The 12607-nt window shown below is 37.6% G+C and overlaps 4 protein-coding genes across 4 annotated transcripts; 3 read left to right on the forward strand and 1 right to left on the reverse strand.

Annotated features, from left to right (window-relative positions):
• Positions 1 to 358: 358 nt before the first annotated feature.
• Positions 359 to 1639, reverse strand: LOC136774982 (putative nuclease HARBI1). The gene is made up of 3 exons (XM_066729456.1): positions 1542 to 1639; positions 699 to 1157; positions 359 to 587 (listed from the first exon to the last, which is right to left on the reverse strand). The coding sequence occupies exons 1-3, from the start codon at positions 1637 to 1639 to the stop codon at positions 359 to 361; spliced, it is 786 nt and encodes a 261-aa protein (XP_066585553.1).
• A 4516-nt stretch (positions 1640 to 6155) lies between these two features.
• LOC136774983 (uncharacterized) lies at positions 6156 to 7412 on the forward strand. Its single transcript, XM_066729457.1, has one exon. It carries the CDS (start codon positions 6156 to 6158, stop codon positions 7410 to 7412), a length of 1257 nt encoding a protein of 418 aa, XP_066585554.1.
• A 606-nt stretch (positions 7413 to 8018) lies between these two features.
• On the forward strand, positions 8019 to 9317 carry LOC136774984 (uncharacterized). The gene has a single exon (XM_066729459.1). It carries the CDS (start codon positions 8019 to 8021, stop codon positions 9315 to 9317), a length of 1299 nt encoding a protein of 432 aa, XP_066585556.1.
• A 1454-nt stretch (positions 9318 to 10771) lies between these two features.
• Positions 10772 to 12404, forward strand: LOC136774985 (uncharacterized). The gene is made up of 3 exons (XM_066729460.1): positions 10772 to 11317; positions 11409 to 12116; positions 12171 to 12404. The coding sequence occupies exons 1-3, from the start codon at positions 10772 to 10774 to the stop codon at positions 12402 to 12404; spliced, it is 1488 nt and encodes a 495-aa protein (XP_066585557.1).
• Positions 12405 to 12607: the final 203 nt, after the last annotated feature.

Raw genomic sequence — 12607 nt, forward strand, 5'->3', positions numbered from 1 at the left:
GTGGAATTTGAAAAATCGGCCAACGAAGATCACTAGAAAATCTTCTTACGTTTTCAAAAAGTCCACAAACGTGAAAATCGGTTAAGAAATGAAGCCGTTTCGTTTGGCGCAAATTTCGCTCTGTAATGTCGATATACGGATTCCCCGTCGTGCACCATTATATAGTGCTGCAGAATGTTAAGCGGTGGCTTCTTTATAAAAGATAGCATCTACTGCTACTAATAGTGAAAATTTAATCAAGTTTTGTGATAAAATATGTGATAATAATTAAGTAACTCAAGATAAACATTATTTTTTAAAAAATTCATATTTCAATATAATAAATACATTAATTATATTATCAATAAAACAGAAAGATTTATTCATTTAATAAATTAGCAATAAGATCTCTTTTACTACTACCTTCTAAAAAAACATCACTTTCGTAAAGTACATCTGCATTATGTATATTTTCTTCATACTCATTTATACTTGTATCGAAACTATCACCGTCTTCATTATCGATACACATATTGTGCAAGATGCAACAAGCTAAGATAAGGGCAGTAATCATGTCAGTATTTTTCATATAAACGGAATTTAATTTCCTAAAACGGCCTTTCAATAAGCCAAAAGTCCTTTCCATAATTATCCTTGTTTTAGATCATTTTTTGTTAAAATTGGTTTGAACAGGAGTCAAGTGACAATTGTCTTTGTACGGTATTAACAAGTAGGTGGATAATAGGTAAGCTGAGTCGCCGATTAAATGTGTGTTTTCAGGAAAAAAACGAAATATATTCTCATCGATTGCCTGTTTTATGTAGCTATTATTCCACATACGTGCATCATGATAACTCCCGCAATAACCAATACAAATGTCAATAAATTTCATTTCACTATCGCAAATTCCTTGCAATAATATGGAGTGAAAGCCCTTTCTATTGATATAAGAATTTGGGTATTCTGTTGGAGCACTAATAGGGATGTGTGACCCATCAATCACTCCCACAATTCCAAGGAAATTATCTATAGCCAAAAATTTATTCTGGATTTGTAATAATCGCCTTTCTTGTGGCCACTTTATAAACTCCTGAACATGGTTATGCAGAACGAAGACTACGTTATAAACGCACTCCCATAATGTGCTCTTGGCTACTCCGAATCGGTCGACAACAGATCTATAATATAAACAGATATAATTAATTTTATTGATTATATTACTGTAGGGGATGTATGAAAATTGTTTTTCTTTCCTATAAACTTCCTGGTTTCCCAACATCCACAAGGTCATTGAAAATTGTTTATCTGGTTGTACAAAGGGGCAGCCAGCTCTTCTGACTATACAAGGTCCAATTTTTCTAATATTCTTTCAAAGGTACATCTTGATAAACGAAAATGATACCTGGAATCTAAATAATAAATAAAATTGATAATTCATTCATACAGCATTATATTTGATTCAAAGAGAAATATAAAGGAAATATAGAAATTGATGTGTCACATCTGTAAATGAATAATACATTACAATCTTTGTAAAAAAATGTTGTATTCTTAAATATTACTGCCGATCTTGCTTTTGCAAAAGATACAATATTTCATCTTGTACTTCCTCATCGTCACTTTCAAATATTATATCCCAAATTTGTAAAAGATCATCCATTATTTTGTATTTTTTATAAAAAGAAATGTTAAAATTGGTTATCAACTAATATTTAAATATTATCGTATCACTTACATCTGACTCCGCGCATGCGCTTGTTATTCTCGATTTGCACCAATCTGCATTTTATCAATCTCAAATCCGATTACGTTTCCGGACACGCAGGATTCGGGGATCTATACCCTGTTCAACGAGAGAACGCCGACAGATCGAGAGAAAACTCGTCCAGTTTGGTCAGACTCCGCCCATTATTGCGCGCGCAGCATGCTAAATGTATCCCTTTTAAGACATCAACGTCACAAGTCGTTTAGGTGCCCCGCGCTGTAAAGCAAAAATTTTTGCTAATATTATTTAAAAAGTTATAGTGTCCACTCATTTTTGTAATTACACAATTACAATGAGTACAGAAGAGAGCTTACCGGGTCCTTCTTCGAAAATTTCACCAGTGAAAAGGAACAAAAGAGGCCAAGTACGTTTTCAATGTCAATGACATATCAACATATGATTCGTTATGTTTGAAAATGGTTTAAGTTCATTTTTATATGAAAAATATGAGTGAGGGATAATATCAGTCAATTACAAAGATATTAATATATAGAGAAATGAACTTACTTTTATCATTTTCAAAAATAATAGCTCATTTTAATTTTGGAGTAGTCCAAAATGTTTGATATTAGACAGTCCCGCACAATACATCTACGAAAAACGGGTATTTATACCATCCTTGATACATTCCTGACTTAAAAAGCACGTGGTGCTATATCTCAGTAACGTATAAATGTCGTTCTTTCATGTTTGCGTGGACTGTTTGATGTTAAGCATAATAAAAGAATAAAATCGTTTGAATATTTCAGTTTATTCACAAAAGAAAAAGGGTCATTTTAATAAATTTATATAAAAAGATGTTAGAAGAAAATCCGAAAATCACTAACACCGTAATGATAAATAAATTATCGGAACAGACCGGATTCGGGTTATCTAGTGTTAAAAACATTATTTTAGAATATAAGAGAACAGGGGAGATAAAATCTCCAAACAAAAAGAAAATGCGAATGTCAATTAAAGATAAAATTGATGAATTCGATAAAAATGCCATTAGAAGAAAGGTTCATGGCTTTTATTTCAATAGAGAGCTACCAACATTGGATAAAGTTTTACAAGCTGTAAACGAGGACAATGATCTTCCGGATTTTAAACGAACAACGTTTTATAAATTATTAAAAGACCTAAATTTTTCTTATGTGAAAAAAGAACGGAATAGTATTCTTACTGAGAGAGAGGATCTTATTGTTTGGAGGAGAAACTATTTAAAATCCATACGTAGATACCGGCAGGAGGGTAGGACGATTTATTATTTAGACGAAACTTGGGTCAATGCAGGAGATGTATCGAGTAAATATTGGATAGACACGACCATAAAATCTAAAAAACATGCATTTCTCCGAGGATTATCAGTAGGTGCACCTAATCCGAGTGGAAAGGGGAAGCGTTTAATAGTATTGCATATTGGCAGCGAGGGTGGATTTGTACCCGGGGCCCTTCTATGCTTTGAGTCCAAAAAGAACACTGCTGATTACCATGATGAAATGAATGGTGATACATTTTTGGAATGGTTTACGCACGTGCTTCCCGCGCTTGACCAAAATTCAGTCATTGTAATGGACAATGCTCCATATCATAGCGTTAAGACTGAAAAAATTCCAAATATGTCTTGGACAAAAAAAGCTATAGTAGAATGGATTGAAGGAAAAGGGATCGAAATAGGCGCAGATATGGTGAAAGCTGAGCTTCTTCAAATTGTGCAAAAGGAGAAGCATTTATATAACAATTATGTTATAGACGAACTAGCCAAAAAGTACAATAAAGAAATATTAAGGTTGCCTCCCTACCACTGTGAATTAAACCCTATTGAAATGGTTTGGTCGATGGTAAAACAATATGTGAAATCTCACAATATTACTTTTAAAGTGCAGGATGTGAAAAGGCTTTTGGAAGAAGGTATTGCAAATGTCACTGCAGAAAATTGGACAAATTTCATAAGGCACGTGATAAAAGAAGAGGACAAATTTTTTGAAATCGATCATATTGTCGACGACCTTATTGATGAGATGCCACAGCTGGTAATACATGTGACAGGCGAAACGGAGTCATCTAGCAATGGGACCGATAATTGAACATATTAGTTTTACCACTTTTTTAATGTATTTTTAATCATCTTTGTAATTATGAATTTTTTTAAATCAAATTCTTTCATTTGTTTTACTTATTGTTTTCGAACCTTTTCTATAGTTCCTATCTTTCAGTAAAATTAATATTTTTTAAAATGTATTGCTCTGCACTTTCTTAATTTTTAATGATGGGGAGATTGAACGCAATAAAACGGTACTGAAATATGCTATATCTATTGTTGAACCGAGAACTACGTGTTTCTCCCACCACTTCTATTCCTGCGCGAAAGCTCGGCGTTCTCTTGTTGAACAGGGTATAGGGAATTTCATTGTCTTCGGCCGTAGGTTGGATTTTAGCACCCAGGCCAATCTGAATCCGATTCCCTATCAATCATCGTAAACGCTCTTTGGATTTCGTCCACCTCGAAAACGCGGGACAATGGTACGGCTCTATTTTTCAACCGATTTCAATGTTTGTGGGCTTGTTGGAATCGTTACGTCTGGCACCTCGTCATAAAGAAGCCCGATTTTTCGATTTGTTATTTGTTTAAATTTTAATAATAAAATTGTTTAAACAATCTTTTTTTTCCATTTTTTGAAAAATCGGGCTTTTTTATGACAAGGAGGCAGACCTAACGATTCCAACAAGCACAAGGAAATTGAAATCGGTTGAGAAATAGAGCCGTACCATTGTCCCGCATTTTCGCTATGTAATGTCGGTAATAGGGGGTTTGAGGGATACCGTTAACGGGATCCCTCACGCCTACTTTATCGACAGTTCAAGTCAATAAATAATTACTGTAATAAAATTCAAATGCAAAGCAAATTGAACAATCGGACGTTTGTTGGACAATGTGCCAGTCCTAACGAGTCAAACGAACTTAAAAACACTCAAATTAGTTGAAACATAACGCTGTACCATTATGCCGCGTTCTTGAAGAGGGGTTACTTTTGGTTATTTCCACTTCAAGAACGCGGGACTGTGGTACAGCGTTATTCTTCATCCGATTTGAGTTTTTTTAAGCTCGATTGACTCGTTAGAATTGGCACCTGGTCATAAAGAAACCCGTTTTTGTAATTTGCTTCGCATTTGAATTGTATTAAACTAATTGTTTATTTACTTGTACTGTCGGGAAAGCACGCGTGAGGGATCCCGTTAAAACGAATGAGACTGGTTTGTAGCTTTTATACAACCCACATCTACAAAAATTAGCAATTAATACATAGAAAGCGTACAAGTTTCTCTATAAAATGAATAATCATTGCACTATTTCGATGAATCTTTCAATTCAATCACCTCCTCTTCCTCCTCCTCCTCCTCCCCATCCACTTCCACCTGCAAATCTTCTTCTTCTTCTTCGTCTTCTTTACAGAGTTTCCTTCTATAATAAAATACTGTATAATTGGAAAAAGTCAATCTATAAATAATTGATAATAAAAAAAAATTTTTAACTTATTTTTTGCCTTTATTGAATGATTTTTTTCACATTCATCCATACTCGTTTTTCCTTTTTCTTTTTTTCACATTCATCTACAACTCTTCTTTCAAAAACAAATTTATCTGCATCGTACAATTTTATATAAAGATTCGAATTTTTCGTCAGATTCTCAAGATAAATAAATCTGTCAGATATATCAATAATTTTAGAACTAATAGATCCAGTTAAAAACATACTCCATTTTGAATCTATTTCTATAACTATTCTTAATCCATAAGTTGTGTTAACTTTTTTAATTTTTGAAACATTATACAATTTTTTTAATTTTAATTGTTTTATATTAATTATAGGTAAATACTTAACAGGAGCATTTATGTCTTGTTTTATTATTTGTAGCTTATCCATTTTTTTGTTTACACACTCAGACTGTTTCGTTGCAATAAACGACATATCCACGAGCAAGAATACAAGGGTATGGCGAACATGGAAGCCTCCTCGAGCTCATTGGGCTATCGAAATAACGAATAGAAGACTTTAATGATCAGGCATATACGATTCGGAATGACTCGGACACGCGATCGCGTCTTCGGAAATCTTCGATAATGGGTGGTCGCGGGGAAGGGCGTAGGGGTTTGTACAGTTCAGTTCTAGATCAGCTAGCATCATTAACAGTCTTCTATTCTAAATATCCAACTGATCACGCATTACAGACAGTAGAAAACAAAATATAATATGCGAAATAACAACATAAGAGTGCATTAATTCTTTGTTGAACCTAAACATATGGTGCCTCCTGTGAGGTTCAGAAAAGTGTGAAAAGTTTGGACGAGAAATAATCGAAACGTAAAGGATCTCCAAGGATCGACAAGTAATAATAAGGTAAATCATTCGGATCGTTCTAACACAAAAATGACGGAACGGGTAAAATTGCTAATTCAAAAACGGATCACGTTGAAATCTCAGATTACGAATTTAACCAACATCCTCGATAAAGGTCAAATAGATAATGCATCCATAAAGCTACGGATTGGACGATTAACAAGTTTGTATCATACTTTCAAAGAATCATTTGACGAATTAATGGTATTAGACCCACAAGGAATTCACCAATCAGAATTCGATTTCATTCAAGAACGTTTTTACGCATTAGCGGCTAGAATAGAAAATTTATTAGCAGATAATAGGGATTCGAATGCTTCATGCAGCGGATCACACAGTCATATACATACCAGCGGGTCATCAGCAAGTAATAGTGCTTCACAAGCCCAGTTAGTGAAACTACCTCAAATCTCGCTGCCCGTCTTTAATGGCAGGTATGAAGAATGGTTAACATTCAAAAATGCATTTCGAAGCATAATTGACGCGCGTACGGATATTTCAGAATTAGACAAGCTTCACTATCTAAAATCGGCACTGGTAGATGAAGCTGCTAAGAAAATTGCCATATTTTCAGTCAGCAGCGCAAATTACAAAAAAGCGTGGGTACTTCTCGAGCGATCCTACGAAATTAAACGGATTCTCATATCTAAACATATTTCCTCAATATTTAATTTGCCGGTATTAGATAAGGAGACGACAAGAGGTTTTTCCCAGTTAGCTGATGACATGCAACAGCATATAGCTTCTCTAGAAACTCTAGGTGTTCATGTTACCTCAGAAATTGCTGAACATTTATTAGAAACGAGATTACCTAAAACAATAATGAATCAATGGGAAGCTAGTCTTAGTCGCGAAACGTACCCAGAATTAGATACGATGTACGAGTTCCTATACAAGTGCGCAGTAAGCGCGTCCAGACGTGAACGAACGCGTCCGCACGACGACGATAAAGACAAGCGAGATACAACGGCCAAAAAAAGGCCGAAGCTCACACACGCGCAAGCCTTTACGACTAATACGTCGCAATCCTGCATTGCCTGCAAAGGCGGACCGCATCCTTTATTCAGGTGTGAAGCCTTTAAAAAACTATCCGTTAAAGAACGTTTTAATTTAGTCAAAAAGGCCAAATTATGTTATAATTGCTTTAGGTCCCATAGGGGCAAACCGTGCAAGCTTTCAAGCTGTACGGTCTGCGCTCAAAATCATAACACATTGTTACATTTCGAAACAAACAAAGCCTGCAATACCGAAGATAGCGCGGAACAGAAGTCTGAACCTAAAGCATGACTAGTACAGGAAAATTATGAGATTGGATTAACGTGCGAGGCAAAGGAAAATCGATTTCCGCAATTGTTAACCACCGCTATATTAAGAATTAGAGAAAGAAATAATACATTCGTAATGGGTAGAGCATTATTAGATACAGGTGCGTCGAACAACTTTATTACGAACTCCATGGTTCGTCTATTAGGTATGCGGGTAAAACCATGTTCAAAATTAATTTCGGTTATCGATGACATGAACATGCTATCGAAGGGTTCGGTACGAATCGTGATAAGAGCTTTTCATAATGATTTTTCCACAGAATTAACATGCTTGGTTATACCAAAAATAGCCGAAGCAGTGCCAATTAGCAACTTTCCTAGAAATGCGATTAAAATTCCGTCGAATTTGAGACTAGCTGATCCAGATTTTAGTATTTCGCGTCCCATTGATCTATTAATTGGCTCGGGCAAGACTTTATCGTTGTTCTTAATCGGTCAGATAATTTTAACGCAAGGAACAATCGAATTATGTTTACAAAAGTCTAGATTGGGTTGGGTGATCGCTGGAGGGCAATCCGACTCAATAGAGCCTGACTAAATCCATCAAGCAATAGGCATAGAGAATATCATGCAAAGATTTTGGGAAGTAGAGGAAGTAGCAACAGTCAAACAACGTACTGAGGAGGAAAGCGAATGCGAGAAGCATTTTGTAAACACAGTAGGTCGAGACAAGCACGGGAGATATATAGTACGATTACCATTTCGTAAGGATGCCATAAAATTTAGCGGCTCACGCGACGTAGCACTTCGACGTTTCAAAGCATTAGAACGCCGATTCGCGAACAATGAAACTTTTGAGAAAGCCTATAAGAAGGTTTTTGATGAATATCTCGAACTAGGGCACATGTCCGTCATAAAAAACAATGATGACACAGGATATTATATGCCGCATCATCCAGTATATAAAGAATCTAGTAATACGACAAAACTTCGCATCGTGTTCGATGCATCGGCAAAGGACATGAATGGACAATCATTAAATGATTTATTGATGGTTGGCCCGACGATACAAGATCGACTAATAAGTCATCTGATGCGCTTTCGAATGTACAAGTATATTATCACTGCCGATATCGAGAAGATGTATAGGCAAGTGCTAGTCCATGAAAATGATAGAAAATATCAGCAAGTTTTATGGCGACATAACGGCAATATACAAACGTTTTGTTTAAATACTCTCACTTTTGGTGTATCGTCATCCGCGTTCTTAGCTATTCGCGCGATTAATAGATTGGCCGAAGACGAAGGTGAGCAGTTTCCTCGAGCAGCCGAAATCCTCAAAACTCATCTATATGTCGACGACCTGTTAACGGGTGCTAATACTATTGAGGAAGCTCGTGACACTCGCGACGTGATAATTAAGTTGCTTTCTCGTGGAAGGTTCACTATCCGACAATGGGCGGCTAACGATTTACGTATAATCGAAGATTTACCATATAGTTCCATACATACGAATTTCGTGTTAAACCTGGATAACAAGCTAAAAACTTTGGGTATTACCTTGAACGCGACAAGCGATAACATTTGTTATACACCCAATTGCATAAAAATTGATGGAAAAATTACCAAAAGACTCGTGTTATCGGAAATAGCCAAAATATTTGATCCACTTGGATTGTTAAGCCCGATAATATTGCATCTAAAACATATGATGCAAACGATTTGGCAAGCAGGCTTAGATTGGGATGAATCTTTGCCACAAGACATCCATACCGGTTGGATGAGATTCGTAGATCAATGGGGATTGATGGGTCCTGTATTATTTGATAGAAAGCTGTTGATTAACGAGTGCCAGAAATTTCAATTGCACGGTTTTTGCGACGCGAGCAATATAGGCTACGGTGCCTGCGTATACGTACGTTCATAAGACATAGAAGGGAATGTAACGACTAAATTGCTTAGCGCTAAGTCCAGAGTAGCGCCGCTGAAACAATTATCAATTCCCCGTTTGGAACTTTGCGGTGCTCTTTTATTGGCACAGCTTTATAATGAGATAAAGGGTACTGTGCGAAACAATGTCCCAAGTTGGCTCCGAACCTGTGGTCAGAAGGGAAGGTCTTATTCTAGAATAAAATATTTCAAAGCCCAAGATAAGAGGTAAAAGGAGTTTTTATTTAAATAAATAAAATGTACAAATATATTTACAAAGAACCGCTAGACTAAAATGATCGACTTCCTAGGGAATTTGTTGTCGTCAAATTCTAGGGAATTTCGGTAATCGAAGATTCCCAAAAACCCCAAAGACTAGAATTCCCCAGGAAGGAACGCGGACTTATAAACTCCCGGACTGGACAATTTTCCCTAGGGTATTCCTTAGTAAAATCCCCAGCCACGGGAGGAAGCGAAGTAGGAGAGGTGGATTTAGGGAAGGGGAAGTCCCCTTACCCCTCAGCCCCCTTCTCACAGAGCTATGGTGGCTCCGAGCCACCCCAACCACTAGGGTGAATCTACCCCTCCCAATACCCGACTCTGTCGAGAGCCCTGGAGTTTAGGGTCGGAACACTGGGTCCGAGGTAGTCCTTGGAGGCAGTGTGGAGGGGAAGTAGAGGGTTAGCTTCTCCCGGGCAGTCCCCGGAGAAATTTCCCTTAAGAGGGAGGATATTGCCGCAGAGGGGTAGTCCCCTCTTGGTAGGCGGTGGGTGGTTGGGTGATACTTACCAAAGTATGTACCCGTAGAGTTCGCCGGTGGAGGCGCTCTTTTGATGGCCTTGGAGGCGCTGCCGTTGAGGCGTCAAAAGCCGTAGATGCGTCAAAAAGCCAGAAAGGCTGCAAAAACTGCTGCGGTTGCTGCTTGATAGTCAGCGGTCGAGCAAGGCTGAGGTGCGATGGGTCCTTATCAAGGACCCATCTATATAATTACGCGACACTAATCTTGCCAGCGAGAGAGCTGCCGCGGGCGCTGGCCACCTAGTGGCCAAGCGCGCAAGTAGTGTCGCTTCGCGGCCGCGACGCACCAGGGCCAGAAGACGCGCAAGCGCGCCGCGGAGAGAGGGACAGATAGAGCGGCTAGACGCTGTCGGTCTATCCGTCTATTGTGAGCGCAATAGAGATGGGAGATATAACAGAGAAATGCGGAATCTACTTCGCAACATTTTCTGCTCCTCCCAATTTTGAACAGGTACAATAAATTTGGAACAAGCAGATTCGTGTATACTTTGGTGCGACTCCACAATTGTCTTACATTGGCTAAAAATTCCTGCACATAAATTGAAGACATACGTCGCGAACCGAGTCATTAGTACTAGAGAATTGAGCGACGGTTTGGAATGGCGCCATGTAAAAACTTTAGATAATCCGGCCGATATAGTTTCACGAGGCTTGATGCCATGCGAGTTTGCAAGATCTCTGCATTGGAGACAAGGACCTAGTTGGTTGAGCGAACCTGAAGATAACTGGCCATCGACTCCTGAATTTATCAAAGAAATACCAGAATTAAAAAAGGAAATCTGTTTAACTATGTCCTCAATCGATATAGCATTCTATTATAGATTTTCTTCTTACGAAAAGACTATAAGGGTCCTAGCGTATTGCCTTCGATTTTGTAAGCGTAGTAAGGTACGAGGTCCTTTGAATATTGAAGAAATTGATCAAGCAGAAATGCATATAATTAAATTTTTACAAGCGACACACTATAAAGATATCATTGTATCATTAGGAAAGTCAAGCAATGTAGATTCCAAAAAATTTGCAAGATTGAGCCCTTTCCTCGACGAACACGGGATACTAAGAGTAGGGGGTCGATTGCATAAATCAAATTTATCATACGCTCAAAAACATTCCAATTATATTGCCGAATCATCATTTGACCGATTGCTTGATACGCGAGATTCATCTGAAACACTTGCACGCCGGTATTCAAACCACGCTGTATAACATTAGACAAAAATATTGGATAACCAATGGAAAGCAATATGTCCGAAAAATAATTCGAATGTGTATGCCTTGTTTCCGATTTAAGGCCAGTACCAAAAGTACTAAGATGGGTAATTTGCCCGCTCAACGAATTTCATCTTCTGTACCTTTTACGCACACCGGTACGGATTTTTGTGGTCCTTTCTTCATTAAAGATAGGAAATTTAGAAATCGAATCAAGATTAAGGTATACGTCTGTGTATACATATGTATGTCTATTAAAGCTGTCCATTTAGAACTGGTTTCAGACATGTCTACGGAAGGCTTTCTGGCTTCCTTCCGTAGGTTTTTATCGCGACGCGGATTGCCGCAGCATGTTTATTGGGATAACGGCACTAATTTTGTTGGTGCCAGAAATCAGTTAAAGGAAATTTATGAGATACTTAATACCGATAGTTCTATAAAAGAAATCGGATCATTCGCTATAAAAAATCGTATAGTTTGGCATTTTATTCCGCCAGCTACTCCCCATTTCGGTGGCTTATGGGAGTCTACCGTGAAGATTTTCAAACACCATCTATATCGAGTTATTGGTGAATCCCTATTTACATTCGAAGAATTGAATACATTAATGACCGAAATCGAGGGTGTAATAAATTCCCGACCAATCGCATCAGTCTCGTGTGATCCGAATGATTTGCAGGCTCTTCCTCCGGGCCATTATTTGATTGGGAGACCGTTAACGTCTTTGCCTGAGAGGCAATTTTCTTCTACACCCTGCAACAGACTGTCGACTTGGCAACACATAACCAAAGTCCGACAAGATTTTTGGAAACGATGGAATCTGTAGTATTTGAATGAATTGCAGATGAGATCCAAATGGACAAAGAATACTCCTAATATCCAATTGAACGCACTTGTTTTGATAAAAAATAAAGGCCTGCCCTGTTCACAATGGGCTCTCGGCCGCGTCAAGGAAATACATACTGGCGATGACGGAATTGTTAGAGCCGTAACTTTACATACCGCCACAGGAGATTTACGCAGAGGCACGAATTATCTGTGTCCAGTGCCAGAAGAAAAAATAGTTCAACTCATTTAGTATATTCTATATTCCAGGAAATCAGCGACCACAATCGTGATGTACGATTATTAAAATAAAACATGTATTTACACGAGCGTCTATGGCGTCCACGAATAAAACATTATTATATAATCATATTTAACAATTAATCATTTAACTAATTAATAACTATTAATGTTTCATTGTAATACTATTATTAAGTTTATTTAAATCAATGTATT

The sequence above is a fragment of the Prorops nasuta genome, unplaced genomic scaffold (genome assembly GCF_024137725.1).
Source record: "Prorops nasuta isolate Cenicafe-Biocafe unplaced genomic scaffold, Cenicafe_Pnas_1.2 PNAS00007, whole genome shotgun sequence".
NCBI lineage: Eukaryota > Metazoa > Arthropoda > Insecta > Hymenoptera > Bethylidae > Prorops > Prorops nasuta.

Coding starts and splice junctions, on each gene's coding strand:
- LOC136774984 (XM_066729459.1), top strand. CDS start 8,019: ATGCAAAGATTTTGGGAAGTAGAGGAAGTAGCAACAGTCAAACAACGT.
- LOC136774985 (XM_066729460.1), top strand. CDS start 10,772: ATGCCATGCGAGTTTGCAAGATCTCTGCATTGGAGACAAGGACCTAGT. Junction 11,318..11,408: donor GCCGGTATTCAAACCACGCT/GTATAACATTAG, acceptor TTCCGATTTAAG/GCCAGTACCAAAAGTACTAA. Junction 12,117..12,170: donor CTTGGCAACACATAACCAAA/GTCCGACAAGAT, acceptor AATGAATTGCAG/ATGAGATCCAAATGGACAAA.
- LOC136774983 (XM_066729457.1), top strand. CDS start 6,156: ATGACGGAACGGGTAAAATTGCTAATTCAAAAACGGATCACGTTGAAA.
- LOC136774982 (XM_066729456.1), bottom strand. CDS start 1,639: ATGGATGATCTTTTACAAATTTGGGATATAATATTTGAAAGTGACGAT. Junction 1,158..1,541: donor TTGCAAAAGCAAGATCGGCA/GTAATATTTAAG, acceptor TTTATATTATAG/ATCTGTTGTCGACCGATTCG. Junction 588..698: donor TCCACCTACTTGTTAATACC/GTACAAAGACAA, acceptor AGGCCGTTTTAG/GAAATTAAATTCCGTTTATA.